Source organism: Phyllobates terribilis, unplaced genomic scaffold, assembly GCF_046119375.1.
Source record: "Phyllobates terribilis strain yellow unplaced genomic scaffold, ASM4611937v1 Scaffold_9__5_contigs__length_417890890, whole genome shotgun sequence".
In the NCBI taxonomy this organism is placed as follows: domain Eukaryota; kingdom Metazoa; phylum Chordata; class Amphibia; order Anura; family Dendrobatidae; genus Phyllobates; species Phyllobates terribilis.
The window spans coordinates 378,882,744-378,897,552 of NW_027362769.1; the positions used below are offsets into that span (position 1 = coordinate 378,882,744).

Consider the following 14,809-nt stretch of genomic DNA (forward strand, 5'->3'; position numbering starts at 1 on the left):
AAATGAAAAGAACTAAAAAATGGTTTTCCTCACAGAGACGGCGGAGCGTCCTCCGTTGGGTTTTCTTCCTTATTAGGGCACACCTCTGAGGCTGGAGCTCACCTCTGGCTGCAATCTAGCCCCAAATCACTAGTTCCTATATTTAACGGGAACATCTCTGATGGATTGGGATGGACTGAGGCCGATTTGGCAGGGAGGTGGCGGATTCCTGTGTCTGCCGGTCTTATTTATGGGGGTCCGTGCCCTTATCTGCCTCCCCTCAAAGGGGACCTGTATATTGTGAGCGCGCACCCAGCCCGACTGTACCGCCATTATGTGCTTATAGACGATAAACTGACCGTAGGACCAGTAGAGAAGTCGGATTATCGTTACTTGCGAGAGCTGCATGCAACATATTAACCGACGAGGAAACTTTTTGCTCTAAAAAGGCTCAAAAAATATAGCAGGCAAAACCAAAGGACCCTATTCATCCTTTATGGGGTCTTTTAAGTCACGTTTCTTTTGTTGTTGTTGTTGTTGTTGTTTGTACTCGTTGACAGTTCTTGCACCATATTCTTCAAAACAGCACACGAATTTGGGCAATTTTTTTTTAAAAAGTGTTCTTTTTTTGTCTTTTTTGCGCCTTTTTAGAGCAAAAAAGTGTAGCATTTTTGATAAAATTAAAAAATGTGAAAAAATTATAGGCGTACTCCCAGAGTGGGATTGGGGTAAATTTGCACAAAAATTGTGCAAAAATTGCAACTTCTTTTGAATCGGCTGCAAATAACCTCCCCGCCCACATTCCCGGGCGTAAAAATAAAAAAGCGAACACATATATAAAAAAAAGACTTAAAAATGGCAAAAATTAAAAGAAGAAGTCGAAAACAGGTTAAAAACAACAAAAACTAGATAAAAAACAGGCAGAAATGCAATAATGAATTGAAAACAGCATTTTTCATTTTGAGCAAAATTCATGATTTTGAAAAATCTGGAGCTAAAAACTGCAACAAATCAAAGGTAAAGAAAGTCAACAGACGTAAAAACCCCACAGATGATAAATTGGGTGGGCACGTGTATTTTTGCCATCGTTGCGGCCGTTTCTTGCCTGTCCAAAGGTGTCTGTACCCGTAGATTTTCTCTTCCTCATAATAGGTTGAGATCTATGAAAATGAAAAATTCTAAATAAAATTTTGGTAAATTTTCTGATATTCGGCAATAGGTAAGATCTCTGCTTGCTGTCAGCGAATGAAAGCATTGGGATATGTTGGAAAGTTGCTTAATTTGGTGAAAATGTACTTTCACAGCCGTGACGTGACATGAAAAGGAGTCGGTTTCCCCGATAATCCGCGTTCGGAGGCGTCGAGAGCCGCGGTCTTGTGTCCAGCTGAGACGCACATGTGGAGTTTGTTTCTCTCTGAATGGAAATGACACATCCTCTTAATTGACTGCAAGCTCGTTGTGGAATTTTTATGAACAATTTGGAAGGGGTTCACATATTTCTGTGATTTTTTGTTGGTTTGTGTGTGTGTCACTGTTGGTAATAGACTGGTCTGCTGGTTTCCAGTTATCCTATGACGTCAGATCCCCTCTCCCAGGGCCTACAAGGCGATGGTTGTTTCAGGTTTGGAGGCGGACTCGCATATTTGCATAAAAAGGGGCGTTTCAGTTGTAGAATTAAAATAAGGCGGGGCATCTACTCATGGGCGTAAACCTCTGATTATATATTTTTTTTCTGTCTCTCCAGCACTTACAATCTCACCTCCCTGAAGCCGTATTATCAGGTGGATGATACCGAGGACAACCCGTACATCTGCTCATCTCACCGAGACAACGGGATGTTGAAATGTCAGGACATCCCCCCCAAAATCGACTGCTCCAATTTCAACTTCCCAGAATTCGGCAGCAGAAACCACTGTGATCTAAACCAGTACTACAACGTATGCAAAGCCGGAGAGCTGAATCCTCACAAGGGGGCCATTAATTTTGATAACATTGGCTACGCCTGGATAGCCATTTTTCAGGTGAGAACATTTGGTATTTTACGGAGGCGGGGCGGGGAAATTATGGCCATGGGCCCATTACGACCCACTTTAACAATCCATTCCCTGGTCGTGTTGACATTACTTCCATTGAAGTGCTGGATTTTTTTAAAACTTTAATTGCTTCCACTAGGTGGCACTAGCAAACTTTTTTCCCCTCTTGGGGAGAGATGTCATTTACATTTTTTTCCCATGATGCATTATCTAGTCTCCTTAAGAAGAGTGAGTACCTCCATGAATTTACCAAACTGTAATACATCTGCTGAATTTTTGTGGTCTATACGGGCCATGGACCCTTAGGCATTATCCCAAGGCCCAAATAGTCACTAGGGGGCGTTAGATACAGGTTGTATCAGTGTGAAAATGGAGTAAAGATGCCTTCACATTACTTTTATCCTGTACTGCTGCCACTCCTGATTTCTTCACCGTGTCCCGTCAGGAACATCCTAATCGCATCTCACCCATCCCTAACGCGTTTTACATGAATCGTCGCAGTTTCGCGCTCCTTCATTTAATTGCTTATAGCTGCGTCGTGTAAATCCGTGCGGTTCTCTCTGCACTTCGGTAACTCAATCACAACTGGCAAGACACACGTTCCCCAAAGAATACAGATCTACAAAGGGGGGAGGGGTGGAGTCTTAAAGGGCTAGTACAACTAACTGCAACTATCGAATGTGTTTCAGTTCCTCACCTTTTTCACGATCTTTGCTTGTTTTCAGTGAATGCAAATATTCTATTTTTTATAGCCTAATTTAGTCTTCTTTGCACATCTGAGGATGTGTTCCAATGTATCAGTGTAGACTATAGGAAATATGTTTTTCCTGTCTTGGATTCCAGGTTGATTGCCATTCCCATGCCAATGCACTGTGGACCAGGTCTGAAATAGTTTTTATTCACTCCCAGCAAGCAGAGATTTTGCAAAAACAAAACTAGACAAACACGTTTCTAAAATTTTTACCCTAAAACAAAGGGTAAATATGTCAAAACCTGCTTGGGCAATATTATATGGCACCAGCAATAATTGTCCTCCTTATACCCAGAATTTAAAGGGGTATTAGCAAAAAACAGCTCCACACATGTCCACAGGTTGTGTGCAGTATTGCATTTAACTTTATTGAAGTGAATGGAGATGAGCTGCAATACCATATAGAACCTGTGGCCTGGTGTGGCGCTGTTTTTTGGTAATAGGTCCCTTATCCTGGTATATGTCCCTTATTCTGGGCCCCATCCTGATATATATATATCCCATCCTGGTATATATATATCCCCCATCCTGGTATATATGTCCCCCATCCTGGTATATAGATCCTCCATCCTGGTATCTATATATCCTCCATCCTGGTATATATATATATCCCCCATCCTGGTATATATATATCCCCCATCCTGGTATATATGTCCCCCATCCTGGTATATAGATCCTCCATCCTGGTATCTATATATCCTCCATCCTCGTATATATATATATCCCCCATCCTGGTATACAGTACAGACCAAAAGTTTGGACACACCTTCTCATTTAAAGATTTTTCTGTATTTTCATGACTATGAAAATTGTATATTCACACTGAAGGCATCAAAACTATAAATTAACTCATGTGGAATTATATACTTAACAAAAAAGTGTGAAACAACTGAAAATATGTCTTATATTGTAGGTTCTTCAAAGTAGCCACCTTTCGCTTTGATGACTGCTTTGCACACTCTTGGCATTCTCTTGATGAGCTTCAAGAGGTAGTCACCGGAAATGGTTTTCACTTCACAGGTGTGCCCTGTCAGGTTTAATAAGTGGGATTTCTTGCCTTATAATTGGGGTTGGGACCATCAGTTGTGTTGTACAGAAGTCAGGTGGATACACAGCTGATAGTCCTACTGAATAGACTGTTAGCTGCTTTTTTCTTGCCATAATACAAATTCTAAGTAAAGAAAAACGAGTGGCCATCATTACTTTAAGAAATGAAGGTCAGTCAGTCCAAAAACTTGGGAAAACTTTGAAAGTGTCCCCAAGTGCAGTTGCAAAAACCATCAAGCGCTACAAAGAAACTGGCTCACATGAAGACCGCCCCAGGAAAGGAAGACCAAGAGTCACCTCTGCTTCTGAGGATAAGTTTATCTGATTCACCAGCCTCAGAAATCGCAGGTTAACAGCAGCTCAGCTTAGAGACCAGGTCAATGCCACACAGAGTTCTAGCAGCAGACACATCTCTACAACAACTGTTAAGAGGAGACTTTGTGCAGCAGGCCTTCATGGTAAAATAGCTGCTAGGAAACCACTCCTAAGGACAAGCAACAAGCAGAAGAGACTTGTTTGGGCTAAAGAACACAAGGAATGGACATTAGACCAGTGGAAATCTGTGCTTTGGTCTGATGAGTCCAAATTTGAGATCTTTGGTTCCAACCATCGTGTCTTTGTGCAATGCAGAAAAGGTGAACGGATGGACTCTACATGCCTGGTTCCCACCGTGAAGCATGGAGGAGGAGGTGTGATGGTGTGGGGGTGCTTTGCTGGTGACACTGTTGGGGATTTATTCAAAATTGAAGGCATACTGAACCAGCATGGCTACCACAGCATCTTGCAGCGGCATGCTATTCCATCCGGTTTGCATTTAGTTGGACCATCATTTATTTTTCAACAGGACAATGACCCCAAACACACCTCCAGGCTGTGTAAGGGCTATTTGACCGAGAAGGAGAGTGATGGGGTGCTACGCCAGATGACCTGGCCTCCACAGTCACCAGACCTGAACCCAATCAAGATGGTTTGGGGTGAGCTGGACCGCAGAGTGAAGGCAAAGGGCCAACAAGTGCTAAGCATCTCTGGGAACTCCTTCAAGATTGTTGGAAGACCATTTCCGGTGACTACCTCTTGAAGCTCATCAAGAGAATTCCAAGAGTGTGCAAAGCAGTCATCAAAGCAAAAGGTGGCTACTTTGAAGAACCTAGAATATAAGACATATTTTCAGTTGTTTCACACTTTTTTGTTAAGTATATAATTCCACATGTGTTAATTTATAGTTTTGATGCCTTCAGTGTGAATATACAATTTTCATAGTCATGAAAATACAGAAAAATCTTTAAATGAGAAGGTGTGTCCAAACTTTTGGTCTGTACTATATATATATCCCCCATCCTGGTATATATGTCCCCCATCCGGGTATATATGTCCCCCATCCTGGTATATAGATCCTCCATCCTGGTATCTATATATCCCCCATCCTGGTATATAGATCCCTCATCCTGGTATATATATATATATATATATATATATATATATATATATATATATATATATATATCCCCCATCCTGGTATATATGTCCCGCATCCTGGTATATAGATCCCCCATCCTGGTATATGGATCCCCCATCCTGGTATATATATTCAACATCCTGGTATGCATATCCCCCATCCTGGTATATATATTCCCCATCCTGGTATGACTATGCCCAATCGTGACATATACACACGTGGTCAAAATAGTTGGTACCCCTCGTTTAATGAAAGAAAAATCCATAATGGTCACAGAAATAACTTGAATCTGACAAAAGTAATAATAAATTAAAAATCTATGGAAATTAGCAAATTAAAGTCAGACATTGCTTTTCTGCTTCCATAGAATTGTAAAAAAAAATAAAACTCATGAAATAGGCCTGGACAGAAATGATGGTACCCCTAAAAATAATGCAAGTTGTGTCCACTAATTAGCATCACAGGTGTCTACAATCTTGTAATCAGTCAGTGGCCTGTATATAGGGCTACAGATACTCACTGTGCTGTCTGGTACATGGTGTGTACCACACTCAACATGGACCACAGGAAGCAAAGGAAAGAGTTGTCTCAGGAGATTAGAAAGAAAATTATAGACAAGCATGTTAAAGGAAAAGGTTATAAGACCATCTCCAAGCAGATTGATGTTCCTGTGACTACAGTTGCACATATTATTCAGAAATGTAAGATTCATGGGACTGTAGCCAACCTCCCTGGACGTGGCCGCTGGAGGAAAATTGATGACAAATCAAAGAATAATATTAATGGTAACAAAAGAGCCCAGGATAACTTCTAAAGAGATTAAAGGTGAACTTCAAGCTCAAGAAACATCAGTGTCAGATCACACCATCCGTCGTTGTTTGATCCAAAGTGGACTTCATGGGAGACGACCAAGGAGAACACCATTGTTGAAAAAAAATCCTAAAAAAGCCAGACTGGAATTTGCCAAACTACATGTTGACAAGCCACAAAGCTTCTAGGAGAATGTCCTATGGACAGATGAGACAACAATGGACGTTTTTGACAAGGCACGTCAGCTCTATGTTCACAGATGGCAAAAATGAAGCGTATCATCAAGAAAAGAACACTGTCCCTACTGTGAAACATGGAGGAGGCTCTGTTATGTTCTGGGGCTGCTTTGCTGCATCTGGCACAGGGTATCTTGAATCTGTGCAGGGTACAATGAAATCTCAAGACTATCAAGGGATTTTTAATTTATTATTACTTTTGTCAGATTCAAGTTATTTCTGTGACCATTGTCGGTTTTTCTTTCATTAAACGAGGGGAACCAACAATTTTGACCACGTGTGTATTTCTCCCATCCTGGTATATATATCCTCCATCTTGGTATATATTTCCCCCATCTTGGTATATATTTACCCCCATCCTGGTATATATATTCCCCATCCTGGTATATATATCCCCCATCCTAGTATATGTCCTCCGTTCTGCCACTGTTCTTTAATGCATAAAAAAAATAAACCATTATACTCACCTTCCCACCGCTCCCCCGTGATGGGAGCGCATGATGTCACTGCCATGCACCCCTAGTCACGTGCACGCCGACATCAGCTGCTGGCCTCTGATTGGCTGGCAGCATATATTGCCGCACACGGACCCGACGGGTCTGTGTGCCGCAATACACTTCAGCTGAATGTGCGTCCGAGGTGAGTTGTTCTGGCGTCGGTGAGCCACTCACCCGCACAGGCCCGGTCGTGGTTGCGACCTCTGCTACCGCGGTCGCTACGCCCCTGATTGCAGTGATGGGGGCCTTCAATAGGTCCCCGACACGATCCCAAGGAGGTGGGGGGTGAAGAGCATTCATGCAGCATGGCTAGCAACTGTTTAGATGTTGCTTTCATAGATTGACAGCGGCATCTAAATGGTTATACAGCAGCGATCTGAGCAGGTGCCGGCTGGATAACACAGCCTGCATTTGTACTAGTACGTCCTATGTCGGGAGGGAGTTCCATTTACAAGTTCTCTGTTATCTGTCCATGGAGGGGATTTGGAGCTCTGAATCAGAAGAACCTGAGCTCGAAACACCATTAAGATATATCCTGAATTGAATCAGGAGAGAATATTGAACCCAGCTGTAAATAGTGGACATTCCCTTTAAGGACTTTTAGCAGAGATAAGCGTCTTAAGTATCGGTTATGTCTTGAGCAGCGGCGCATGCAGCTCGGCTGGAGGTTGAGGATTGCGGTGTGTTACTGTACGCAGTCCCTATGGCGCGGTTTTAGCTTTTTCCTCCATAAATAAGGTTGGGAAGATAGAAGAATGTTATAGCTCTGGGTGTAAAATGCAGATAATACCGCTGCCAAGAGAGACGGGGAGAGAGAGATTGACAGCCGAGATGAAACCGCAAGGAAATTGACTGCTCGGTGTTATGTGGAGACACGGCCGCTCGTATGGAGCCGAAATTTATAGTTGTGCAAATTCAGAGTGAGTGGGAGGCATTTATTACAGGTAATGAATAGTCCAGAAGCCCACGAGCCTCACCCACATGGCTTTATAGAATATATAGATTATACCGCCCCACTGCCGCCTGCCAAATACAGAAACCAAGACGACATTTTTATTTTCTTTCATTATAATTTAAAAAAAAAAACTTTTCAAAGAAAAAGAAAAATTATACAAAATGGCCGCCATCCCAGCTTCCTACTTATCACTGTGTTGTCCATAGTAACCAATCAGGGCTCAGCTTTCATTTCATAAACAGCTCCGGTAAAATAAATGCTGCGCTGTGATTGGTTGCTATGGGTAACAAGGACAGTATGATAATACAGATCAATATGATGGCGGCACAGAAAGGCCGTAGGGGGCGACACATTTCTAACTTTTTTCTTTGTCGGCTTCTCGGAGTCTCATCTTCTCGCACACAGAACCTATAGTGTAATTAATAAGCTGGATCAGAGGTAACGACCCGCACCATGTCTTATCAGCTTCACAACCTGAAGGTAGAAGTTAGCGGGAACATGGACGGGTTACACTAATTATCTACATTATCTCCCAACGTGACTGTGATGAATCAGCCGGCGCGGCCTCCTGCACTCGCTGCGGAGAGCGGCCTCATATCAGGAAATGTATAATTATCATCATCGAGAGCAACATCTCTGCATGCTGCAAGTGAATGGCCACAAGAGACCGCGGGAAGGGTTAATGCTGAGTCACATCCCCACTAATGGGACACGCTGGGCACTACACCTTGTATCTATCACATATCTATTATCTATCTATCATCTATCTATCATCTATCTATCATCTATCTATTATCTATCATCTATCTATTATCTATCTATTATCTATTATCTATCTATCTATTATCTATCATCTATCTATTATCTATCTATTATCTATCTATCATCTATCTATTATCTATTATCTATCATCTATCTATTATCTATCTATTATATATCTATTATCTATCTATCATCTATCTATTATCTATCTATTTATCTATTATCTATCTATTATCTATCTATCATCTATCTATTATCTATCATCTATCTATCATCTATCTATTATCTATTATCTATCATCTATCTATCTATTATCTATCATCTATATCTATCTATCTATATATCTATTATCTATCTATTATCTATCATCTATCTATCATCTATCTATCATCTATCTATTATCTATCATCTATCTATCTATATATCTATTATCTATCTATTATCTATTATCAATCTATTATCTATCATCTATCTATTATCTATCTATTATCTATCATCTATCTCTATCTATCATCTATTATCTATCTATCATCTATCTATTATCTATCTATTTATCTATTATCTATCTATCATCTATCTATCATCTATCTCTATCTATCATCTATTATCTATCTATCATCTATCTATTATCTATCTATTTATCTATTATCTATCTATTATCTATCTATCATCTATCTATTATCTATCATCTATCTATCATCTATCTATTATCTATCTATTATCTATCATCTATCTCTATCTATCTATCTATATATCTATTATCTATCTATTATCTATCTATTATCTATCATCTATCTATCATCTATCATCTATCTATTATCTATCATCTATCTATTTGGGTTCCTGGGTTCAAATTCCATCATGGACATCTGCCAGGAGTTTCTATGTTCTCCCCGTGTTTAGGGAATGGAGATTGTGAGCCCCAATGGGGACAGTGATGATGTCTGTACAGCGCTGCAGCATACGTTGGTGCTATATAAGCGAGTAAAACAATGAATACCATCCATCCGTTCATCCATCTTGTTACAGTGGCAGCTCTGTACAATCTGCTGCTGATTTGTTTTTCCAGCACAAGGTTAGGTAGTAACAGGTGAAGCTTTCGGATGGTCTTTGGCTCACTGAGGTCCTAATCTGCACCCCTCCTTCCCTGGGAGAACTCCCACAAATCATCCAGATGGGCAGCGATGTGACAGACAGCGAGCGGATGAAATGGAAGAGGGAGAGCTTTCATTTAGGGCTGGTGACAGCGCTGCTAATCAGATCAGACACTTCATGCATGAGGTGTGTGACAAAGTATTCTGCGGTGTGCCTGCGCCTCCGCCGGAGACTCCCCGCCGCCTGCTGCCATTTACAGGCCAAGCATCTGCTTCTCTCTCTGGATCGCTTTCCTATCAGCTCCAGACATGACACCCTATAAAATCCTTCATCCTCCCCCAAAAGGAAAAATAACTACTCTCTTTGAACTAGAAAAAATAAAAAAACTGTAAAAATTTTTTTTAAAGGGTTCCTGCATTTTGGACCACTCCTTTGTTTTTAATAATTCCCCCCAGGATACATTACATGAAATTCTGCTGCTTGGATCACTAGCAATCTGTTGTGATCTTTGGAGGAAGCTGCTAGAAAGTGTTCATATTCCAAACAGTGCCCCCGCAGGTGAGATAAAGCATTACACATTTTTCATTAAACAGTGGATTTTCCATGATGACATTTAACAGTCTTTTAATGATGGATTATATATTTTTGGTGCCAGTCCCTCACCGTTTACTTGCTGACAGTGTCCATTCACTAACAGCAAGCAGAGGATTGAAGACAAGTATATTAGAACGTGGCAGGACTTTCCCTTAGACAGTGATTTAGCTAGATTTACAGTGGATGATCCCTTTAAGGATTAGAAATGACAACATCTGAGTCAGTCAGCTCTCACTATGCCCCGTCTAATTGCCAGATGCTGCCCCCCAGGGCTCAGGCTCCGCTCCATAAACCTATTTACTTCCAAACAAGGTACCTAAGGACATCTACCTGCGGGTCTAATCCTCCTAATTCCTCCAAATTGATGGGTGGATTAAGCAAAGCTCAGGAGCGGAGGCACAGATACCAGCTCTGATTACCGGACAGAATGAAGACCCTTTTCCTAAGGTCATAAGTCGCACCTCTGATTGCCCACCTCTCTCAGATGCACCTGCCATACAGAGATGTAGCAGAGCTGAGATAGTCATTGTATGTATTTGCATAGCACCTAAGCATTGATTGCATTAATAACTCTGTGAGCTTGTCTGCCGACGTCGTCCTCTGCCAGGGATCCGTTCATAGTAATTCTATTTATGTTAGAGGTCTGGGAAAGGCCACGTAATCCAAGAGGGAAGAGACCCAGTTTATGGCTGAATTCTCAGCGCATCATCCACGGTCACGTAATGAGGAGACCCGGGATGTGTCACGCTTCACTTTCCCAGGTTGTAAATGCAAGTATACATTGCAGGCAAATATAGATTTACAGATTTCATCCCACATAATACCACCATATAGTGCCAAGATAATACTGCCATAGACAGTCCATATAATACCATTATATAGTGTCAAGATAACACTGCCATACCGAGTTCATATAATACCATTGTATAGTGCCAAGATTGTACTGCCATATAGAGTCCATATAGTAGCACTATATAGTGCCAAGATAATACTGCCATACAGTCCATATAATGACAGTATATAGTGTCAAGATAATATTGCTATACACAGTCCATATAATACCATTATAGAGTGCCAAGATAATACTGCCATAGACAGTCCATATAATAGCATTATATAGTGCCAAAATAATACTGCCATATACAGCCCATATAATAGCATTATATAGTGCCAAAATAATACTGCCATATACAGCCCATATAATAGCATTATATATTGCCAAGATAATACTGCCATACACAGTCCATATAATAGCATTATATAGTGTCAAGATAATACTGCCATACACAGTCCATATAATAGCATTATATAGTGTCAAGATAATACTGCCGTACACAGTCCATATAATAGCATTATATAGTGTCAAGATAATACTGCCATACACAGTCCATATAATAGCATTATATAGTGCCAAGATAATACTGCCATACACAGTCCATATAATAGCATTATATAGTGTCAAGATAATACTGCCATACACAGTCCATATAATAGCATTATATAGTGTCAAGATAATACTGCCATACACAGTCCATATAATAGCATTATATAGTGTCAAGATAATACTGCCATACACAGTCCATATAATAGCATTATATAGTGCCAAGATAATACTGCCATGGACAGTCCATATAATACCATTATATATTGCCAAGATAATACTGCCATACACAGTCCATATAATAGCATTATATAGTGCCAAAATAATACTGCCATACACAGTCCATATAATACCATTATATAGTGCCAAGATAATACTGCCATGGACAGTCCATATAATACCATTATATATTGCCAAGATAATACTGCCATACACAGTCCATATAATAGCATTATATAGTGCCAAGATAATTCTGCCATACACAGTCCATATAATAGCATTATATAGTGCCAAAATAATACTGCCATACACAGTCCATATAATAACATTATATAGTGTCAAGATAATACTGCCATACACAGTCCATATAATAGCATTATATAGTGTCAAGATAATACTGCCATACACAGTCCATATAATAGCATTATATAGTGTCAAGATAATACTGCCATACACAGTCCATATAATAGCATTATATAGTGTCAAGATAATACTGCCATACACAGTCCATATAATAGCATTATATAGTGCCAAGATAATACTGCCATACACAGTCCATATAATAGCATTATATAGTGCCAAAATAATACTGCCATACACAGTCCATATAATAGCATTATATAGTGTCAAGATAATACTGCCATACACAGTCCATATAATAGCATTATATAGTGCCAAGATACTTCCATATACAGTCAAGATAATACTAGCATATATATCTCAATACTGACATATACAGCTCATATTTATTTATTTATTTTACTCACTTATATAGCGCCATTAATTCCACAGTGCTTTACATACATCATCATCGCTGTCCCCATTGGGGCTCACAATCTAAATTCCCTATCAGTCTTTGGAGTGCGGGAGGAAACCGGAGAACCCGGAGGAAACCCACAGAAACACGGGGAGAACATACAAACTCCTTGCAGATGTCGTCCTTGGTGGGATTTGAACCCAGGACCCCAGCGCTGCAAGACGGCAGTGAAGATTGAACGCAGATCACAGCTGATTGCCAGGGTTCCTGTGATCAGCTTGTTATTTGGGGGCTCATATAACTAAAAGGAATTGTATCTAAATTCATCATTTTTACCCTGTGTAAATGCCGCTGTTCTCCTGAATCCGGCAGTGTTTTTCTTTTGTTCCCGCTCCTCTCCAATCCTGAGATACGGCCCTCTCTTCCTTGTATATAAATCTAGTCTTATTAGCCATGTGGGTGTGGTCCTCAGTTCTTCTCTGTGGGCGTGTTCTTAAAGACCACATCCACATGGCTAACAAGACTAGATTTATATACAGAGAAGAAAGAGCGATATCTCAGGAACGGAGAGGCGCAGGAAAAAAATAAAAACATCGCCGGATTCCGGAGAACAGCGGCATTTACTCCGGATAAAAAAAATGATATATTTCTGGCTAGTGACAAGTCGCCATTAAATGGGAGTTTTTCTTAAACTATAAGGAATCTGGATATGCCAGTCTGTTCTTTAGGATGGGAGCGGGGGAAGGGGAGCGTTGCACTGGAAAAAAAAGTAAAGCAATGATACAACATGCAAAATTTAGAAAAGCAAGCAATTTCATGGTCCTTTGCGGCATAACAAAGAACAAAATGCTGATTATGCAGCTGCCTGGACTAAGCATGAAATATGCATCTCCATAGCATCGGACCCCAATGTTGTTGCGGAAAACACAAACACCACAAGGGGTTTTCTACAGGACGGATGCGGCTGTTTTTCATTGTAGAATTCAGCTTCATAAGCTCCCAGCACTCAGTTATTGTTGCCACATATAGCTACGTTGACCCCTGCAGGAGAAAAGCAGAATTACATACTGACTATTCAAATGAATGGCTGACTATGTGATATATGCCGGCTAATGAGTCCCACTATGGGGTGTAGACTTCTTCATCATCTCCATTGTCTTCACCTATGGAATTCTCTACCAAGTTCTGAACAGACATTAAAATGCACTGTCACTTTAATGAACGGCGTGTTTCCAGTATACACTACAGACACAAGGTCCTTTAATCACAGCCATGATCTCAGGCTGATAAATAATTTCATGTTGTGAGCGCAGATACCTTCAGCCGGTTGTGATGTTACTACGTCTGCTTCGAATTAATTATCTCCTTCATTCAGCTTAATTATGAGAGATGAATCGGAAACTCGGAGAAATGTAAAAAACGAAAATGACATGGTTTTATACTTATTTTTTTAACCATTTATATTCTTGATAGGTAATCCCAGGTAATTCAGGATTTTTTTTTTTCATTTTTAATTCTTACGTTGTCATTATCGACTGCTGTTAGTGCCCTGTAATAAATGATAAATGTAACTTATTTCTCAGTGATATGCTATACGTAAAATAATAATTATGAACTGTCAGAAAAATGTATTGCTATTATAATAGTAGAAATAATATGTCTAATATAATACTGCCCCATGTAGAAAAAAAGTAACTACTATGATACTGCCCCTAGGTACAAGAATATAACTACTATAATACTGCCCCCTATGTAAAAGAATATAGCTACTATAATACTGCTCCTATGTACAAGAATACAACTACTATAATACTGCTCCTATGTACAAGAATATAACTACTATAATACTGCTCCTATGTACAAGAATATAACTACTATAATACTGCCCTCTATGTACAAGAATATAGCTACTATAATACTGCTCCTATGTACAAGAATATAACTACTATAATACTGCTCCTATGTACAAGAATATAACTACTATAATACTGCCCCCTATGTACAAGAATATAACTACTATAATACTGCCCCCTATGTACAAGAATATAACTACTATAATACTGCCCCCTATGTATAAGAATATAACTACTATAATACTGCCCCCTATGTATAAGAATATAACTACTATAATACTGCTCCTATGTTCAAGAATATAGCTACTATAATACTGCTCCTATGTACAAGAATATAACTACTATAATACTGCCCTCTATGTACAAGAATATAGCTACTATAAT

General features: G+C 39.9%; 1 protein-coding gene across 3 annotated transcripts in view; it reads left to right on the forward strand.

Annotated features, from left to right (window-relative positions):
• CACNA1H (calcium voltage-gated channel subunit alpha1 H) overlaps positions 1–14,809 on the forward strand; it is a 606,200-nt gene that overhangs the window by 425,833 nt on the left and 165,558 nt on the right. For all 3 annotated transcript variants that reach the window (XM_073648442.1, XM_073648440.1, XM_073648441.1), the window contains exon 7: positions 1,724–2,000. In XM_073648442.1, the coding sequence (XP_073504543.1) occupies positions 1,724–2,000 (277 nt within the window). The remainder of the gene's footprint in view (positions 1–1,723; positions 2,001–14,809) is intronic.